Raw genomic sequence first — 17,152 nt, forward strand, 5'->3', positions numbered from 1 at the left:
ACAAACTGGCAAGGCCCAGGACAGCAGGTGATTAAAACCACCCAGAACATCACTGGTACCTGTCTACAGAGCATCAGTCTGCTCATCCTGTGGCTGCCTGGCAACAGATACAAAGGTATCTGCTGTCGTACCACCAGACGACAGAGCAGATTCTTTCTCCACGCTGTGAGACTCCTGAATTAATTATCAAAACTCCACTGTCTGAAAAAAAGATGTAGCAGGACTCTAACTTTATTTCTGTGTTTTAAAAAAAAAATGACATAAAATTTACCACGTACCATTTATGACGACAAAAATATGGAAGAAAAATAAATACAATGTGTTTTCTTTTCCGTTTTATTAACAAAATGTGAAACACGTTTTATACATTCAATGAGAAGAATGGGCATCCTCTTTGGTTCATTACTGTTGTGGTTATTTTTGTAACCCAGTAACACATATAATGTTTAGATGGGCCAGAACAAACTCTGTAACACACAGAAACCTTCAGGCCAAAGAACAGAAAGTTGAAGTAGCTTTGGAAGATGTTGTGATTCAACAATCAAAAGCATTTAAAATGAAAAACCCTGATAGCTTCACAGTGCATTCAAAACAACTTGATTCAAACACTTGAAATGGTGAAATTATTCTAAATTTTGGAATTTAGAAATTATAATACATCTTAGTATAATTATTATTGATTAGACACCGCACAGGTGGCAAAATTAACGTGCTCATATGATAATTATTGTTCATCTAGCAACACTTTTCAGAGCCTCATTTTAGAGCGGGGTCAATTAACTATGACGTGTTGCACAGCTGCACCATCTGTCCATAGTTTTGTTGTATTTTATGATCTGTCGGATGAGCATATCAGTGTTCATGACAAGGAATGCAGCTGGATGCATTTTAGAAATTCAAACATAATTCAAGATGGAACGCTGTGGTTTATTCCCGTGTTTCAGGCAGGAGGACGGCCGAGAGAGGAGCCCACTGACTCTGATTCTCTCTCACACCACTTTAAGTTTCTTCTCTTGTAGCTCCTGCCCCTGAAGCTTCTCGCTGAGGTGTCGTTTCCAGGCCACGTGAACTTCCGCGTGCACCTTCAGGTCCGACTCGGTGTGAAAGGTTCTGCCACACGTTGCGCAGCGAAAGGATCTGTCAGTGCCTTTGTTTTGTGTCCCTGTGCACAGTTTAAGATGATGGCTGCTGGCAAACCTCTTGCCGCATTTCTCACAATAATACGGCTTCTCTCCAGTGTGCTGTCTCATGTGAACAATGCGATTAGAGTTCTGAGTGAACGTTTTGCCACAGAAATCACAACTGAAGGGTTTTTCACCAGAGTGAATTCTCGCATGCAGAGCGAGCTGGTGCCTTTGATTAAACACCTTGTTGCATTCGGAGCATTTAAAGGCCTTCTCCTCGTCGGCGTTCCCTCTGTCTTCTGTGATTTCGCACTCATTCTGCACTTTGCAAAATTTAAAATGATTGCTTGTGGCAAAACTTTTCCCACATTTAGCACAAAAGTACGGTTTCTCCCCAGTGTGCACCCTCATGTGAGCAAGACGACTTGAGTTCTGAACAAAGGTTTTGTCGCAGTAATCACAACTGAAAGGCTTTTCACCTGTGTGAATTCGAACATGCAGAACGAGCTGGTACCTTTGTTCAAACTCCTTGTTGCACTCGAGGCATTTAAAGGCTTTGTGTCCATTGTGAATCTTGTCTACATGTCGTATAAGATAAGAATCCCTTTTAAAACTTTTACCACAAAATCTGCAAGTCTTTTCTTCCCTCGGAGGCTCTTCTAGTTCCACATAGACTTCAATGCTGTGACTCTGAGGCGACGACGAACCATCACTTTCATTCCATTCGTCCTTTATGCTTTCATTTACCATCAGAGTCACAGCAGAGGAAGATGGGGACAGCTCACAGTCACTGGTTGGTTCTGATTTGGGAAGTCGGACTTCAGCACCGTTTGAAGCATCAAACTTCATGTCTGGACCGATGCACCGATCCACCAGCTCCTGTTTGACGTGTGGCTGCACATGGATCTCTGCTTCCTCCAGAACGGGAATCTGTTCCACCTTAATGTCACAGTGGTGCAACGAAGGGAGCAGTTCCTGGGTGTCTGAAGGACAGAGAGGACATCTGGTGTCAAGTTGCACATGTGCGAATCCTCCAGCACACACACTGGAAATCATAACCAGAAATTCTTGAGGCAGACATACTGTAAATATTGAAAGTTGAGATTTTAAAAATCCTTCCTATTGTCTTCAGTCCCTCCTCCTCAGGTCTTACCTTCAGACCAATGACAATCCATGGATTCATCCTTGACCCTGTTTTTTCCTGAATCCTGTGAGACAAAATGAACAAGTCATGAAAACAGGCTTTCATCTCTGATTACACTTAATGTGCTATAGAAGTGGACCATATACACCATAGCTTAAGGCTTCAACCAACAGTTTCTTTCATTGTTGAATTGTCTGTTATTTTAGTTTTTCACAGTTCTGTCGTTCACTCTCTTAAATAACAGATCATCTAAAGGTAATCAGTTCACTATCACAGAACCCAAAAGAAGCAACAGATCCCCACAAGAACCTCAAACTAGTACATTTTCTATGTATTTGCTTATAAATTCATTCATCACTTATTAGAATTGCAGATTAATGGTGTCAGATCTGATATAATATGAACGCCCATTAATTTAGCGTTGTTTAGTGTCTTTCTCTGTGAGTTTTTGAGCTCTTCTCTTGACTTATAAAAGGAACAGGCAATCCGATGTACTTTGGAGAAGAAATTCAAACTCAGGAATGTAATATTTACAATATCAAAGAGGTAATAAAACCAACTCAGACATATTTATTTTTTCCATAACTAAATAAACAAAGAAAATAAGGTCTCAAGAACAGGAGAGGAGAGCCTGCGGAGACTCAATGAGGTGTTTTCACATATTATTCAAACTAAAGACTGATTCTCTAACAATTCTGCATTTGGTTTGAATATTCAAGCACTTAAAATATTAAAATCACAAGTATCCAGATCTAAGAGGTGATGTTTTCAGATGGGTTAAAGGGGCAGGATGTACTTTTGGAGAAGTTTAACTTTAAACTTTAATATTCACAATAATAATGTGGTAAAATGGTATTTATTTTTTCCATAACTGAATGAACAAGCTAACCTCCGAGGAAAATAAGGTCCCCAAGAGAAAAGTGGCAGGGTCCGCCACATACAAACATGTGTCTAGTGCAGATGACAAAGTACAACCTACAAAGTATTTTCTAGAAGTTCTTTATTGCGCCACACATCAGCAGCCCATAGATGATGACTGAAGAGTGGTGGTCTCTCTCCACATCCTTCAGAATAACAGAAAACAATACTGCTAACTGTAGCAGTCACAAGATTACATGTGATCTCACTCAAGACATCGTTCCCATCCTCTCCACCTCCACCTCAGGATAAACACAAAACGTCCTGCACACTTGAGCCGTTGTTGTGCGTCACACATCAACCTATTCTCAGAACACACACACACACACATAGGAGGCTTCAGGAACCCTCTTCAGGATGAACTCCTCAACGGAGTTCCTGTTAAGTTAGATTTCGCGGCACACTATAGCATAGACAATACATCCATTCACACTACGCGACCAGATGATTATCACAAGACAGCGCTCAGGTCTGGAGCCAACAGACACAAGATTTTACTTTACATATCAAAATAATAAGGGACGTTTGAGAATTGACCCCAGAAAAGTAAAGCGGAATCAAATTGTGTTTTTCTTTAAGGTCACTAAATCTGTTTTATTTAGTTTGAAAGGGCATAAAAAATATATAATATCACCTGAACAACATAATGCACCTTTAAGGCGTGTTGTTGTCTAAAGATGTTATAAAAAATAATATATATCTGACAATACAGCCCAGCTAAAAGGCAGTATATTCACAATATACATGTCATCTCTGCAGCAGTGTTTGCCTCTTAGACTTGATACTCTCATCCAACAGTTGTGTTTAGTAATGTAGCTAAGATATAATTAGATTCCTCTCACATTAACCAGAGGACAACAGCTGATGTGGCCCATCAACACTCACCTCTGTGACACCTGGAGGAGTGGAGGACACGCCCACAGTCGGGACAGCCGTCGGCGTCAGAAAACGGTGCATCGCGCCGGTCCTCGGCTGTCCTCTGACCGAGTAGTCCTCCGGGACAAAATGCTCCGAGCACACTACGTGTTTCTTCAGCTCGTCCACCGGAGTGTTTACATCGATGTTGAGGGCAGACAGCCAGAGTTTGAGCCGCTCAGGTTCTCTCACCGGGAGACGGTGGAATGACAAATAAGCGCCAGTCCTCGATTTATTCCTGCACGTCTTTACCGCGCAGTGAGGCATTCTGAACTTAATAATAACACTTCACCGTGGAGCTGATTCAGGATGAAGTTTGTCAAAACATCACCGCCCAGGAACACTTACTTCCGTGTTCGTCACCTGCGTCACTGTCTACATGCGCCCAGTGAAAAAGTAGTCCGGAAGAAAAGTCAGTTTTAGAGCGGCTGCAGAAAGTGCGGTCTTCTACTTTCTTTGTTTTAGGGCTTATAGTTAAGACTGTTTTGTCAACCTACTAATGGACACATTTTATATTAATTAAAGTATGTATTTTCTTTCTTTTGACTGAGTTTGAACTGAGCTGTCTGGGAGCACATTTCAGACAATGTGATGAAAGAAGATTATTGTGCAAATCAATCACAATGAGAAACTTATTAAACTTATTATTAAACTTACTTAGAATTATCTACTATCTAAAAGTATCTCTATAGTATATACTATATATTTTTTTTTATATATATATTGACCCAAAACAAGGAGAAACGTGCTCAAAATAATGACTTGGTATCCCATAATGATGATGTAGTATCGAAGAAAAGTCTGCATTCTTCATGAAATCATCAGCCATGTTTTTCAATAGCTTCCACGTCGTTTGACCTGTTGACTCAAAATCAATGCAGAAATGTTTTCCTATCCTGGTTGAATGACACATGCCAGTTTTTTTGTGGATTTTTTTCCAATAGCTTTCAGGTCATACGTCGCTTCCAGGTTTGAAAAAAAAAAAATAAACTTTTGATATCTTTTATTTCATTTTCTTGGTCTTTATATGGCTTCAGAATCAAATTAAGAAATTCCTTAATTAGTCCCACAAACGGGTAAATTAGTGTGTCACAACAGCCAAAGGACAGTTCAATATAACAATACACAGCAGTAACCGTAAAAAAAATTAAGCAACATAATAAAAAAGGTCAGAAGAAGAGCTAGAGCAGAAATAGAAATAGGGTCATATATGTGATTATAGTGTGTGGGCAGTGTATTTTTTAATAATATGTAATCAACATGAGTATGAAAATTGAAATGTATAGAGTTAAAGATTATTTGGAAAAAAATAACTGGGGAACTGGGGGGGGAGATATTTGTGGAAAAACAAGATTTTATTTTTTAAAAAGTGAAAAAAATACATGTTTCAGCTGTGTCCACATAAGCTGATATTGTTGCTGAATATTGTTTTATCTATTCAACTAAAGTCGAGACATTTAGTAATTTATTGCTTTCACGAGAGATTAAAGATGAAACAGACCATTCCAAATGACTCAATGCATTTTGTTTTAGAAAAAAATGTCTCTGTCACATACTCACTGATGTTCTTTCATACCACTTTAACTTTATTCTCTTCTGTCTCTTGTCCTTGCAGTTTCTCATTGACGTGTCGTTTCCATGACTCATGACTCTTAATGTGCACCTTCAGATCCGAGTCTGTGAAAAAGGTTTTGCCACACGTCGTGCAGCGAAAGGCCTTTTTTGCTTTTTTGCTTTGTTTCCCTTTGCAGTACTGCAGGTGTTTGCTAAAACCAACCCTCTTGCCACATTTCTTACAGAAATACGGCTTCTCTCCAGTGTGCAGTCTCATGTGACCAAGTCGACTGGAGTTATGAGAGAATGTTTTGCCACAGACATCACATCTGTAGGGTTTTTCACCAGTGTGAACTCTCAAATGCAGAACGAGCTGGTGCTTTTGTTTAAACTCCTTGCTGCATTCAGAGCATTTAAAGGCCTTCTCCTCTTTAAGATTCTCATCTATGTCCCCTCTCTCAGGTGTGTTTTTGCCCTCATTCTGCACTTTGCAAAGTTTGAAATGATTGCTTGTGGCAAAACTTTTCCCACATTTCGCACAAAAGTACGGTTTCTCCCCAGTGTGCACCCTCATGTGAGTGAGACGACTTGAGTTCTGAACAAAGGTTTTGTCGCAGTAATCACAACTGAAAGGCTTTTCACCTGTGTGGATTCTTACATGCACGATCAAGTGGTACCTTTGTTCAAACTCCTTGTTGCACTTCAGGCATTTAAAGGCTTTGTGTCCATTGTGACTCTGGTGTACATGTCTTATAAGATGAGAATCCATTTTAAAACCTTTACCACAAAATCTGCAAGTCTTTTCTTCCCTCGGAGGCTCTTCTAGTTCAACGTAGACTTCAATGCTGTGACTCTGAGGCGACGACGAACCATCACTTTCATTCCATTTGTCCTTTATGCTTTCATTTACACTCACAGTCACAGCAGCAGGAGATGGGGACAGCTCACAGTCACTGTTTGGTTCTAATTTGAGAAGTTGGACTTCAGCACCGTTTGAAGCATCAAACTCCATGTCTGGACCGATGCACCGATCCACCAGCTCCTGTTTGACGTGTGGCTGCACTTGTATCTCGGCTTCCTCCAGAACGGGAATCTCCTCCACCTTAATGTCACAGTGGCGCAACGAAGGGAGCAGTTCCTGGGTGTCTGAAGGACAGAGAGGACATCTGGTGTCAAGTTGCACATGTGTGAAACCTCCAGCACACACACTGGAAATCATAACCAGAAATTCTTGAGGCAGACATACTGTAAATATTGAAAGTTGAGATTTTAAAAATCCTTCCTATTGTCTTCAGTCCCTCCTCCTCAGGTCTTACCTTCAGACCAATGACAATCCATGGATTCATCCTTGATCCTGTTTTTTCCTGAATCCTGTGAGACAAAATGAACAAGTCATGAAAACAGGCATTCATCTCTGATTACACTGAATCTGCTATAAAAGTGGATCATATATCGTAGCTTAAGGCTTCAACCAATAGTTTCTTTCATTGTTGAATTGTCTGTTATTTTAGTTTTTCACAATTCTGTCGTTCAGTCACTTAAATAACGGATCATCTAAAGATAATCAGTTCACTATCACAGAACCCAAAAGAAGCAACAGATCCCCACAAGAACCTCAAACTAGTACATTTTCTATGTATTTGCTTATAAATTCGTTCATCACTTATTCAAATTGCAGATTAATGGTGTCAGATCTGATATAATATGAAAGCCCATTAATTTAGCATTGTTTAGTGTCTTTCTCTGTGAGTTTTTGAGCTCTTCTCTTGACTTATAAAGGAACAGGCAATCCGACCCTATCAAAAGGAGCACTATGTATTTTGGAGAAGAAATTCAAACTCAGAAATGTAATATTTACAATATCAAAGAGGTAATAAAACCAACTCAGACATATTTATTTTTCCCCATAACTAAATAAACAAAGAAAATAAGGTTTCAAGAACGGGAGAGGAGAGCCTGCAGAGACTCAATGAGGTGTCCTCCTTTATGCTTTCATTTACCATCAGAGTCACAGCAGAGGAAGATGGGGACAGCTCACAGTCACTGGTTGGTTCTGATTTGGGAAGTCGGACTTCAGCACCGCTTGAAGCATCAAACTTCATGTCTGGACCGATGCATCGATCCACCAGCTCCTGTTTGACGTGTGGCTGCACTTGGATCTCTGCTTCCTCCAGAACGGGAATCTCTTCCACCTTAATTTCACAGTGGTGCAATGAAGGGAGCAGTTCCTGGGTGTCTGAAGGACAGAGAGGACATCTGGTGTCAAGTTGCACATGTGCGAAACCTCCAGCACACACACTGGAAATCATAACCTGATCGATAAACACATTTTTGAGGCAGACATACTCTAAATGTTAAATGTTGAGATTTTAAAAATCCTTCCTGTCGTGCATTAATGACGTCAGAGGCCAACGTTGTAACGCGTACTCATGACGGAGACAACATGGAGTAAAGTACAGTGAAACTTGGCCCTCAGTGTGTGCGTGATTTAATTTGTTTGACTTGCATAACATGCAGTTAATAGTGTAACACTTCCTATTGTCTTCAGTCCCTCCTCCTCAGGTCTTACCTTCAGACCAATAATAATCCATGGATTCATCCTTGATCCTGTTTTTTCCTGGATCCTGTGAGACAAAATGAACAAGTCATGAAAACAGGCATTCATCTCTGATAATACTTAATGTGCTATAAAATTGGATCATATATCGTAGCTTAAGGCTTCAACCAACAGTTTCTTTCATTGTTGAATTGTCTGATATTTTAGGTTTTTTTCACTGTTCTGTCATTCGGTCTCTTAAATAACAGACTATCACAGAACCCAAAAGAAGCAACAGAACCTCACAAGAAGCTCAAACCAGGTCATTTTCTGTGTATTCACTTATAAATTCATTCATCATTTATTAAAATTGCAGATTGATCGTGTCTGAGTTTTTGAGCTCTTCTCTTGACCTATAAAAGGAACAGGCAAATTGGCCTTTTCAAAAGGAGCACTATGTAGTTTTGGAGGAGAAATTTAAACTCAGAAATGTAATATTTACAATATCAAAGAGATGAAAAAAAAAACCTCAGACATATTTATTTTTTCCATAACTAAATAAACAAAGAAAATAAGGTCTTGAGAACAGGAGAGGAGAGCCTGCAGATACACAATGATCTGTTTTCACAAGTTATTCAACCTAAAGATTGATTTTCTAACAATTCTGCATTTTGTTTTTCACTTAAATATTAAAATCACAAGTATCCAGATCTAAGAGGTGATGTTTTCAGATGGGTTAAAGGGGCAGGATGTAGTTTTGGAGAAAAAATTCAAATTTTAATATTCACAATAATATTGTGGTAAAAAACAAACAAACTCAGAAATATTTATTTTTTCCAAAACTGAATGAACAAGCTAATCTCAGAGGGAAAAAAAAGGTCCCCAGGAGAAGAGTGGCAGGGTCCGCCACATATAAACTAGGGGTGGTTAATCGGCCCAATTTCCCGATTCGATTCGATTCCGATTATTGAAGTCTCGATTCGATTACAAATCGATTTCCGATTATTGATCTTCCATTTAACATCAGCCAGCTGCTGAATTATTTTACTTCTCTTTTGAGTAACACCTCACAGCACCTTCAATATTGTACAGTGCAACTGTAATATCAAAATTATTATTTTTCAATTTGTGTTAAATGTAGTGTTTCACTGTTAAAAGAAAGCTGCCAAGCTCAGCAGCCGGACTCATGTTAGAAGCGTTGTCGGTGACGAGAACCAGGGCGTGTTTCTCTATTCCCCACTCGCCTGCCATTGCTTTGAGAAACTCACGCATATTTGCACTTGTGTGGCTATCATCCATAGCTTTCGTCTGAAGTACGTAGGACATTAGCTTCCATTAACTGGTGACATAATGAGCTGTAACGGACACATATGAGACTGTAGCTCTGGATGTCCAGGCATCGCAGGTTATTGCTACCTTGTTAGCAGAGTTGAGGGACTCTTGCACGGAAAGCTTTGTCTCCTTGTAAAGATTTGGAATCGATTTAAGTGTGAAAAAGCTCCGGGATGGAATAACATATCTTGGCTCCAGACTGTGGACCATGTAGCGGAAGCCAGTAAGAGGAGTACTCCAGTTTGTATTACTATTTAAAAAAAACAAAAAAAAAAAAACGTATTATTTCTTCTTTTTTTTTTAAATCGATTTTTGGAAATTTAATAATCGAATCATAATCGTCAATATCATAATCGCAATTAATTAATAATCGACTTTTTTCACCACCCCTAATATAAACATGTGTCTAGTGCAGATGAGAGTTGGTCAAAACACCTACAAAGTATTTCTAGAATTCTTTATTGCGTCACACATGAGCAGCCCATAGATGATGACTGAAGAGCGGTGGTCTCTCTCCACATCCTTCAGAATAACAGAAAACAATACTGCTAACTGTAGCAGTCACAAGATTACATGTGATCTCACTCAAGACATTGTTCCCATCCTCTCCACCTCCACCTCAGGATAAACACAAAATGTCCTGCACACTTGAGCCGTTGTTGTGCATCGCGCATCAACCTATTCTCAGAACAAACACACACACACACACACACACACACACACACACAGAGGAGGCTTCAAGAACCCTCTTCAGGATGAACTCCTCAACTGAGTTCCTGTTAAGTTAGATTTCGCGGCACACTATAGCATAGACAATTCATCCATTCACACTACGCAACCAGATGATTATCACAAGACAGCGCTCAGGTCTGGAGCCAACAGACACAAGATTTTACTTTACATATCAAAATAATAAGGGACGTTTGAGTTGACCCCAGAACAGTAAAGCAGAATGAAATTGTGTTTTTCTGTAAGGTCACTAAATCTGTTTTATTTAGTTTGAAAGGGCATAAAAAATATATAATATCACCACAACTACATAAGGCCTAAAAAAAAAAAAAAAGTTTGGTTCCTGTTGGTTGTCAGTTGAGGTCATGGGTAGGTAGGGAATTTATTTTATTTTATTTTTTCATTTTATTTTTCCAGTGGCAGCGAGTGATATGTAAAAAGCTGCTAGCTGCTATGCAAGCAACTATTGCTATGATGTTACATAGTCATAAATATGGACATGACATCTACACATGGAGATAATATCGACACTAGTCTGCACTGCTCGATCGTTGCTTTTTGTAAACAAAACAAAGCAACAAGAAAAAAGTGTTCGCTTCTGAGGCTATAGTGGGATCTCAGCTGCTCCACCTTAGCCTAATGGTTTTTCCAGAAATAAACAGAGGTGAGTGGCTGCCTGCGGAAATATAAACTTTATACGGCTTTTCCACACTATTTGAGTTAAACATGCACTGTGGTGTCTTGTTTAGGAACCAACTCGCGTTCGATAGGTCTTGGAATGATTCTCAAAAAGTGGTTAAAACGATTGTCCCCATAGGTTAGCGTTGTAGCAATAGCGAAGCGCTCAGAGCCAGGGTAGATCTACAGCAGGGGTGTCGCAAGCTTTTCAAAAGTACGGGGGATGGATGTGGTGGCGGTGTTTTAAAATAAATAAGTAAATGGGGGCGGGGGGGTATGTAACGCTGTTACTGTGATGATAAATAACACTTAAATATTGAATCTGTGTCTATAATAACCACACCCTAACATGTAAATGTGACATCTGTCTTGGTTCATTAAATTTAATTCTAAATATGGACAACTAACTGCATAATATATGAATCAGAAACAGAAATACTTTATTGATCCACAATGAAAAATTCCAGCGTTACAGCTGCTTCCATTCAAAGTCAAGACTATTCAGAAGAAAAGTAGTAGGCCTAGTAATAATGATGATGATGATGATGATAAACTATATAATGTGCATATTTATGATAGAAGCCTACTGCAACTTTACTTTTATTTTACCATTAAATGTTGTTGTATACATTATCATATTTTATAATGTTCTGTCATGGAGTTTATCACTTCACTGCTAACAGAAAAGAGAGCTGCTCACTGCCAGTTGCAGCTTCTTATCTTGATCTGCAGACTTTGTAAATTTTTTGTCATGATAGTTATTATTAGTACTTAAATTATCAAAAATCACAGTTACATGTCAGGATTTAGTTATAAATATCCACACGGTCAGGCGGTGACGGAAGGGGAGGTTGCTCCTTCTCCGTCTCCTGGTAATCCTTGCATTGGCACTATCCACCTGCCATACAAACCCAGCTAGTTCCCGCCTCATCAACACGAGCTGAACAATAAATCTAACCCTGGAAGAGAGGCGGGACTTAAGGCAGAACAGCCAATCATCAGCCGGTCAGTCCCAAAGCCGGTGTCATGTTTGAAGCAGCAACAGAGGGAGAGGAGGCAGCTGCAGCGAGAGCAGACACAAAGCGACCAGATAAGCTGAGCAACTCTAGTGAGCCGTTTGTGCAAAACCACGGAAAAACTGCAGATAAAGTGTGGGTGTTGAACCGTCTCATACTCATAAAATAATTATTTATTAAATAATAATAATAATTATTTTATTTAATAATAATTTTTTAGGCCTAACGCACCTTTAAGGCGTGTTGTTGTCTAAAGATGTTATAAAAAAATAATATATATCTGACAATACAGCCCAGCTAACAGGCAGTATATTCACAATATACAATAATATGTCATCTCTGCAGCAGTGTTTGCCTCTTATACTTGATACTCTCATCCAACAGTTGTGTTTAGTAATGTAGCTAAGATATAATTAGATTCCTCTCACATTAACCAGAGGACAACAGCTGATGTGGCCCATCAACACTCACCTCTGTGACACCTGGAGGAGTGGAGGACACGCCCACAGTTGGGACAGCCGTCGGCGTCAGATATCGGTGCGTCGCACCGGTCCTCGGCTGTCCTCTGACCGAGTAGTCCTCCGGGACAAAATGCTCCGAGCACACTACGTATTTCTTCAGCTCGTCCACCGGAGTGTTTACACCGATGTTGAGGGCAGACAGCCAGAGTTTGAGCCGCTTAGGTTCTCTCACCGGGAGACGGTGGAATGACAAATCAGAGCATTTCCTCCTCGATTTATTCCCGCAGGTCTTTACCGCACAGTGAGGCATTCTGAACTTAATAATAACACTTCACCGTGGAGCTGATTCAGGATGAAGTTTGTCAAAACGTCACCGCCCAGGACCACTTACTTCCGTGTTCGTCACCTGCGTCACCGTCTCCCTGCGCCAACTGAAAAAGTAGTCCGGAAGAAAAGTCAGTTTTAGAGCAGCTGCAGAAAGTGCGTTCTTCTACTTTCAGTGTTTTGGGGCTTATAGTTAAGACTGTTTTGTCAACCTACTAATGGACACATTTTATATTCATTAAAGTATGTATTTTCTTTCTTTTGAGTGAGTTTGAACTGAGCTGTTTGGGAGCACATTTCAGACAATGTGATGAAAGAAGATTATTGTGCAAATCAATCACAATGAAAAACTTATTAAACTTATTAAACTTACTAAAAATTATCTACTATCTAAAGGTATCTCAACATATATATATATATATACATGTATATAAATATATATAAATGTATATATATGTGTATATATAAATATATATAAATGTATATATATATATATATATATATATATATATATATATAAAAATATATATAAATGTATATATATAAATATATATATATGTATATATATATATTTATATATAAATATGTATATATAAATATATATATATATATATATATAAATATGTATATATATATTATGTAGTATCGAAGAAAAGTCCACATTTTTCATGAAATCATCAGCCATTTTTTTAAGAGCTTTCACGTCATTTTACCTGTTGATTCAGAATCAATGCAGAAATGTTTTCCTATCCTGGTTGAATGAGACACGCTAGTTTTTATTGGATTTTTGTGGAATTTGTTTTTCAATAGCTTCCAGGTCATTCATCATTCATCACTTCCAGGTTTGAAAAAAAATAAACTTTTAATATTTTTTATTTCAATGTGTTGGTCTTTGTAATGTATGGCTTCAGAATCAGAAATTCCTTAATTAGTCCCACAAATGGGAAAATTTGTGCGTCACAGCAGCCAAAGGACAGTTCAATATAACAGTAATAGTACAAAAATTAAGCAACATAATAAAAAAGGTCAGAAGAAGAGCTAGAACAGAAATAGAAATAGGATCATATATGTGAATTTAGTGGGTGGGCAGTGTAATGCTATTAATATGGAAGAAACAAGATTTTTTTTTTTTTAAAGTGAAAAAAATAAATATGTTTCAGCTGTGTCCACATAAGCTGATGAATATTGTTTTATCTATTCAACTAAAATCAAGACATTTAGTAGTTTATTGCTTTCATGAGAGATTAAAGATGAAACAGACCATTCCAAATGACTCAATGCACATTTTATTTTAGAAAAATTGTTTCTGTCACATACTCACTGATGTTCTTTCATACCACTTTAACTTTATTCTCTTCTGTCTCTTGTCCTTGCAGTTTCTCATTGACGTGTCGTTTCCATGACTCGTGAACCTCCATGTGCACCTTCAGATCCGAGTCTGTGAAAAAGGTTTTGCCACACGTCGTGCAGCGAAAGGCCTTTTTTGCATTTTTGCTTTGTCTCCCTGTGCAGTACTGCAGGTGTTGGCTAAAACCAACCCTTTTGCCGCATTTCTCACAGAAATACGGTTTCTCTCCAGTGTGCTGTCTCATGTGAACAAGTCGACTGGAGCTCTGAGTGAATGTTTTGCCACAGACATCACATCTGTAGGGTTTTTCACCAGTGTGAACTCTCAAATGCAGAACGAGCTGGTGCTTTTGTTTAAACTCCTTGCTGCATTCAGAGCATTTAAAGGCCTTCTCCTCTTTGAGATTCTCATCTATGTCCCCTCTCTCGGGTGTGTTTTTGCCCTCATTCTGCACATTGCAAAATCTGAAATGTTTGCCCGAGGGAAAACTTTTCCCACATTTCTTACAAAAATACGGTTTCTCCCCAGTGTGCACCCTCATATGAACAATACGACTTGAGTTCTGACTGAAGGTTTTGTCACAGAAATCACAACTGAAAGGCTTTTCACCTGTGTGGATTCTTACATGCACGATCAAGTGGTGCCTTTGTTCAAACTCCTTGTTGCACTTCAGGCATTTAAAGGCTTTGTGTCCATTGTGACTCTGGTCTACGTGTCTTATAAGATGAGAATCCCTTTTAAAACCTTTACCACAAAATCTGCAAGTCTTTTCTTCCCTCGGAGGCTCTTCCAGTTCCACGTAGACTTCAATGCTGTGACTCTGAGGCGACGACGAACCATCACTTTCATTCCATTCGTCCTTTATGCTTTCATTTACACTCACAGTCACAGCAGCGGGAGATGGGGACAGCTCACAGTCACTGGATGGTTCTGATTTCGGTAGTCGGACTTCAGCACCGTTGGAAGTATCAGCCTCCGTGTCTGGACTGATACACTGATCCACCGGTTCCTCTTTGACCAGTGGGTGCTCTACGATCACCATTTCCACCTGCTCAACCTTAACGTCACATTGCTGCCATGAAGGGGGCACTTCCTCGGAGACAGGATACTGATCTAAAGGACAGAGAAGACATCTGATGTCAAGTTGCGTAAGTGTGAAAACTCCAGCACACACTGAAAAGTAATTATATTAGTTCCAAATTATTATTTAAAATACTCTGTCGCTTCTAGAAATCTTTATGTTACTATTATATACCTCGGCTCAGTATGTCTAGCCTTGTTATATTGAGTGTCCAACATTTACCTAAAAAACATCATCATTTCTCATTGAAATATTTCGAGGTTGATACATAATACATGTAAGTGGACTGCCCGTCTATAATTAAGGATACGGTAAAGAACCATAATGACATCTTAAACCACTCTTACAGCTTGGCAAGCTACAGACTGTCTGCATAGATCATTATGGACCAAAAGTCGTACCAGTTAAAGGCTCTTCTTTACAGTCTGGAGGCTGCGGAGAGTCTGTTGTTGGCTCCACACTGTAGGACTGCTGAGCTGCAGTGAGAGAGCTGGATGGGTCGTCCAGAGAGGGGCCGCTGACAGCTTCTGCTCTTTTCTTCTTCCTATTGAGCCCATCACCAAAACACATAACAACCAAGACATATCAGTCGAGTTACACCAACACCATTTGGTAAGGTAAGAAGATAGCAAGTCAAAGGGAGAGGGTTACCTGTCCGTACGCTGTCTCTTGGTCGTACAATTGAACACTGAGGGGACAAAGTCTGGACTTTCTGGATCCATGGAGCATTCTCCTGGAAGACATCCTCACTTATTATGTTGTAACAAGCTAACAGCGTGTTCAGACATGAGTTAGTGTGTACTGAATGTCACATACGCCATACTCCTGTACTTACTTACAGACATTATAGCCAAACATCCATGAGCAGTTTGTTTTGTTTACATTCTGCTGCTAACGTTGCTAAGGCTGATCAATGTTGTTTACCACTATAAGATAGCATACTGAGAATACAAGCAGTGTGGTTGTTCTAACTAATTCATTTCATTACATCTTTGTTTGTGTCACTGTGTGTGATTTAAAGTGGAATTCTTGCCTGATATGAAATGAGCGCTGCAGATTCGAGCGTTCCGGAGGGTTTCATCGGTCCAGAGCGTCCGTTTAATGGCTAGCAACCACAAACGTCTGCGGTTAGCATCAAAGGGCGTCCTCGACGACGGTATTCTATAAAAATGGAGGAGATGATGTTTTCCATGTCTATTCTTACATCCAGGTGCACAACACGACATTTTACTGTTTAGCACAGAGATCTTGCTAGTTCACACAAGTTGATTGCATCGCTGCTTCTTCTTCTTCGTCGTCGTCGTTTTGTTTTTCTTCTTCTACGTTTTAATGGAGACTTGTGTCTAGGTGGCGCAGTATCGCCGCCAACTGTCGTGTGATACTGTTCTTAAATCGTTATTAGTGGAGTACTTTGCAGATATGTTAAGACTTGCTAAAACAACTTTGAGTTTTTGTTTAGATTGTTTTAAGGTCCGTGTGTTCAACGGTGTAATCCCTTTACCTTTACCTTTACCTTTACCTTCTTCTTCTTCTTCTTCTTCTTCTTCTTCATCTTCTTCATCTTCTTCGTGTTAATAGCGACGTGTGACCAAGTTGAGCGCTATCGCCACCAACTGTCGTGTGCCATTGTTCTTAAATTTCTTTTTTTAGTCCTGCTGTCAGTCCAGTGTTTTGTAGGCAGGTGAAGACATGTTTAAAACCAAGTCTCCAGCGCTGTTTGTTAAAATAGTTTTAAGTTACAAGTAAGTTACATTAAGATCCATTTGTTAGCTTGTCCCCTTCCTCTTCTTCTTCTTCTTCGGTTTTACTAGCTAGCTAGCTACAAACCAACCTTAAAGGCACATAGCTCCACTTCATAACTTATAAAGAAGTTATATTATTGATATTGACCTGTTTCTTCAAGTTAATCCATTAATAACTGTTGTTCATGAATATATTTCTGCTCCACTTGTTTCTGATACTTTTTTCCTGCCATCACAACGCACGCGCAAC

The 17,152-nt window shown here is 39.3% G+C and overlaps 2 protein-coding genes across 7 annotated transcripts; both read right to left on the bottom strand.

Moving 5' to 3' along the window:
- Nucleotides 1-320: 320 nt before the first annotated feature.
- On the bottom strand, nucleotides 321-12,841 carry LOC115597050 (zinc finger protein 1 homolog). 5 transcript variants are annotated; one of them, XM_030442630.1, is made up of 5 exons: nucleotides 12,418-12,841; nucleotides 8,225-8,279; nucleotides 7,656-7,891; nucleotides 2,278-2,332; nucleotides 321-2,107 (listed from the first exon to the last, which is right to left on the bottom strand). In XM_030442630.1, the coding sequence occupies exons 1-5, from the start codon at nucleotides 12,715-12,717 to the stop codon at nucleotides 990-992; spliced, it is 1,764 nt and encodes a 587-aa protein (XP_030298490.1). In that variant the 5' UTR covers nucleotides 12,718-12,841; the 3' UTR covers nucleotides 321-989. The 5 variants fall into 5 exon arrangements, with proteins under 5 accessions (XP_030298490.1, XP_030298489.1, XP_030298492.1 ...); XM_030442629.1 differs by lacking the exon at nucleotides 2,278-2,332 and adding an exon at nucleotides 6,972-7,026 and having other exon boundaries at nucleotides 12,418-12,840; XM_030442628.1 differs by lacking the exons at nucleotides 321-2,107; nucleotides 2,278-2,332 and adding exons at nucleotides 5,667-6,801; nucleotides 6,972-7,026 and having other exon boundaries at nucleotides 12,418-12,822.
- A 1,153-nt stretch (nucleotides 12,842-13,994) lies between these two features.
- Nucleotides 13,995-16,634, bottom strand: LOC115596098 (zinc finger protein 260-like). 2 transcript variants are annotated; one of them, XM_030440893.1, is made up of 4 exons: nucleotides 16,194-16,634; nucleotides 15,812-15,890; nucleotides 15,562-15,704; nucleotides 13,995-15,192 (listed from the first exon to the last, which is right to left on the bottom strand). In XM_030440893.1, exons 1-4 carry the CDS (start codon nucleotides 16,384-16,386, stop codon nucleotides 14,063-14,065), a joined length of 1,545 nt encoding a protein of 514 aa, XP_030296753.1. In that variant the 5' UTR covers nucleotides 16,387-16,634; the 3' UTR covers nucleotides 13,995-14,062. The 2 variants fall into 2 exon arrangements, with proteins under 2 accessions (XP_030296753.1, XP_030296752.1); XM_030440892.1 differs by having other exon boundaries at nucleotides 15,812-15,893; nucleotides 16,194-16,632.
- Nucleotides 16,635-17,152: the final 518 nt, after the last annotated feature.

This window comes from Sparus aurata, chromosome 15, assembly GCF_900880675.1.
Source record: "Sparus aurata chromosome 15, fSpaAur1.1, whole genome shotgun sequence".
In the NCBI taxonomy this organism is placed as follows: Eukaryota; Metazoa; Chordata; class Actinopteri; order Spariformes; family Sparidae; genus Sparus; species Sparus aurata.

Bases quoted from the DNA above. Each gene is read 5' to 3' on its own strand.
- LOC115597050 (XM_030442628.1), bottom strand. From the start codon at position 12,717: ATGCCTCACTGTGCGGTAAAGACCTGCGGGAATAAATCGAGGAGGAAA. The intron at 7,892-8,224 runs GTAAGACCTGAG...TCTGTCCTTCAG, and splicing joins GGATTATTATTGGTCTGAAG to ACACCCAGGAACTGCTCCCT. The intron at 6,802-6,971 runs GTAAGACCTGAG...TCTGTCCTTCAG, and splicing joins GGATTGTCATTGGTCTGAAG to ACACCCAGGAACTGCTCCCT.
- LOC115596098 (XM_030440892.1), bottom strand. From the start codon at position 16,386: ATGTCGTGTTGTGCACCTGGATGTAAGAATAGACATGGAAAACATCAT. The intron at 15,894-16,193 runs GCAAGAATTCCA...GATGTCTTCCAG, and splicing joins CAGCGCTCATTTCATATCAG to GAGAATGCTCCATGGATCCA. The intron at 15,193-15,561 runs GTACGACTTTTG...TCTGTCCTTTAG, and splicing joins TAAAGAAGAGCCTTTAACTG to ATCAGTATCCTGTCTCCGAG.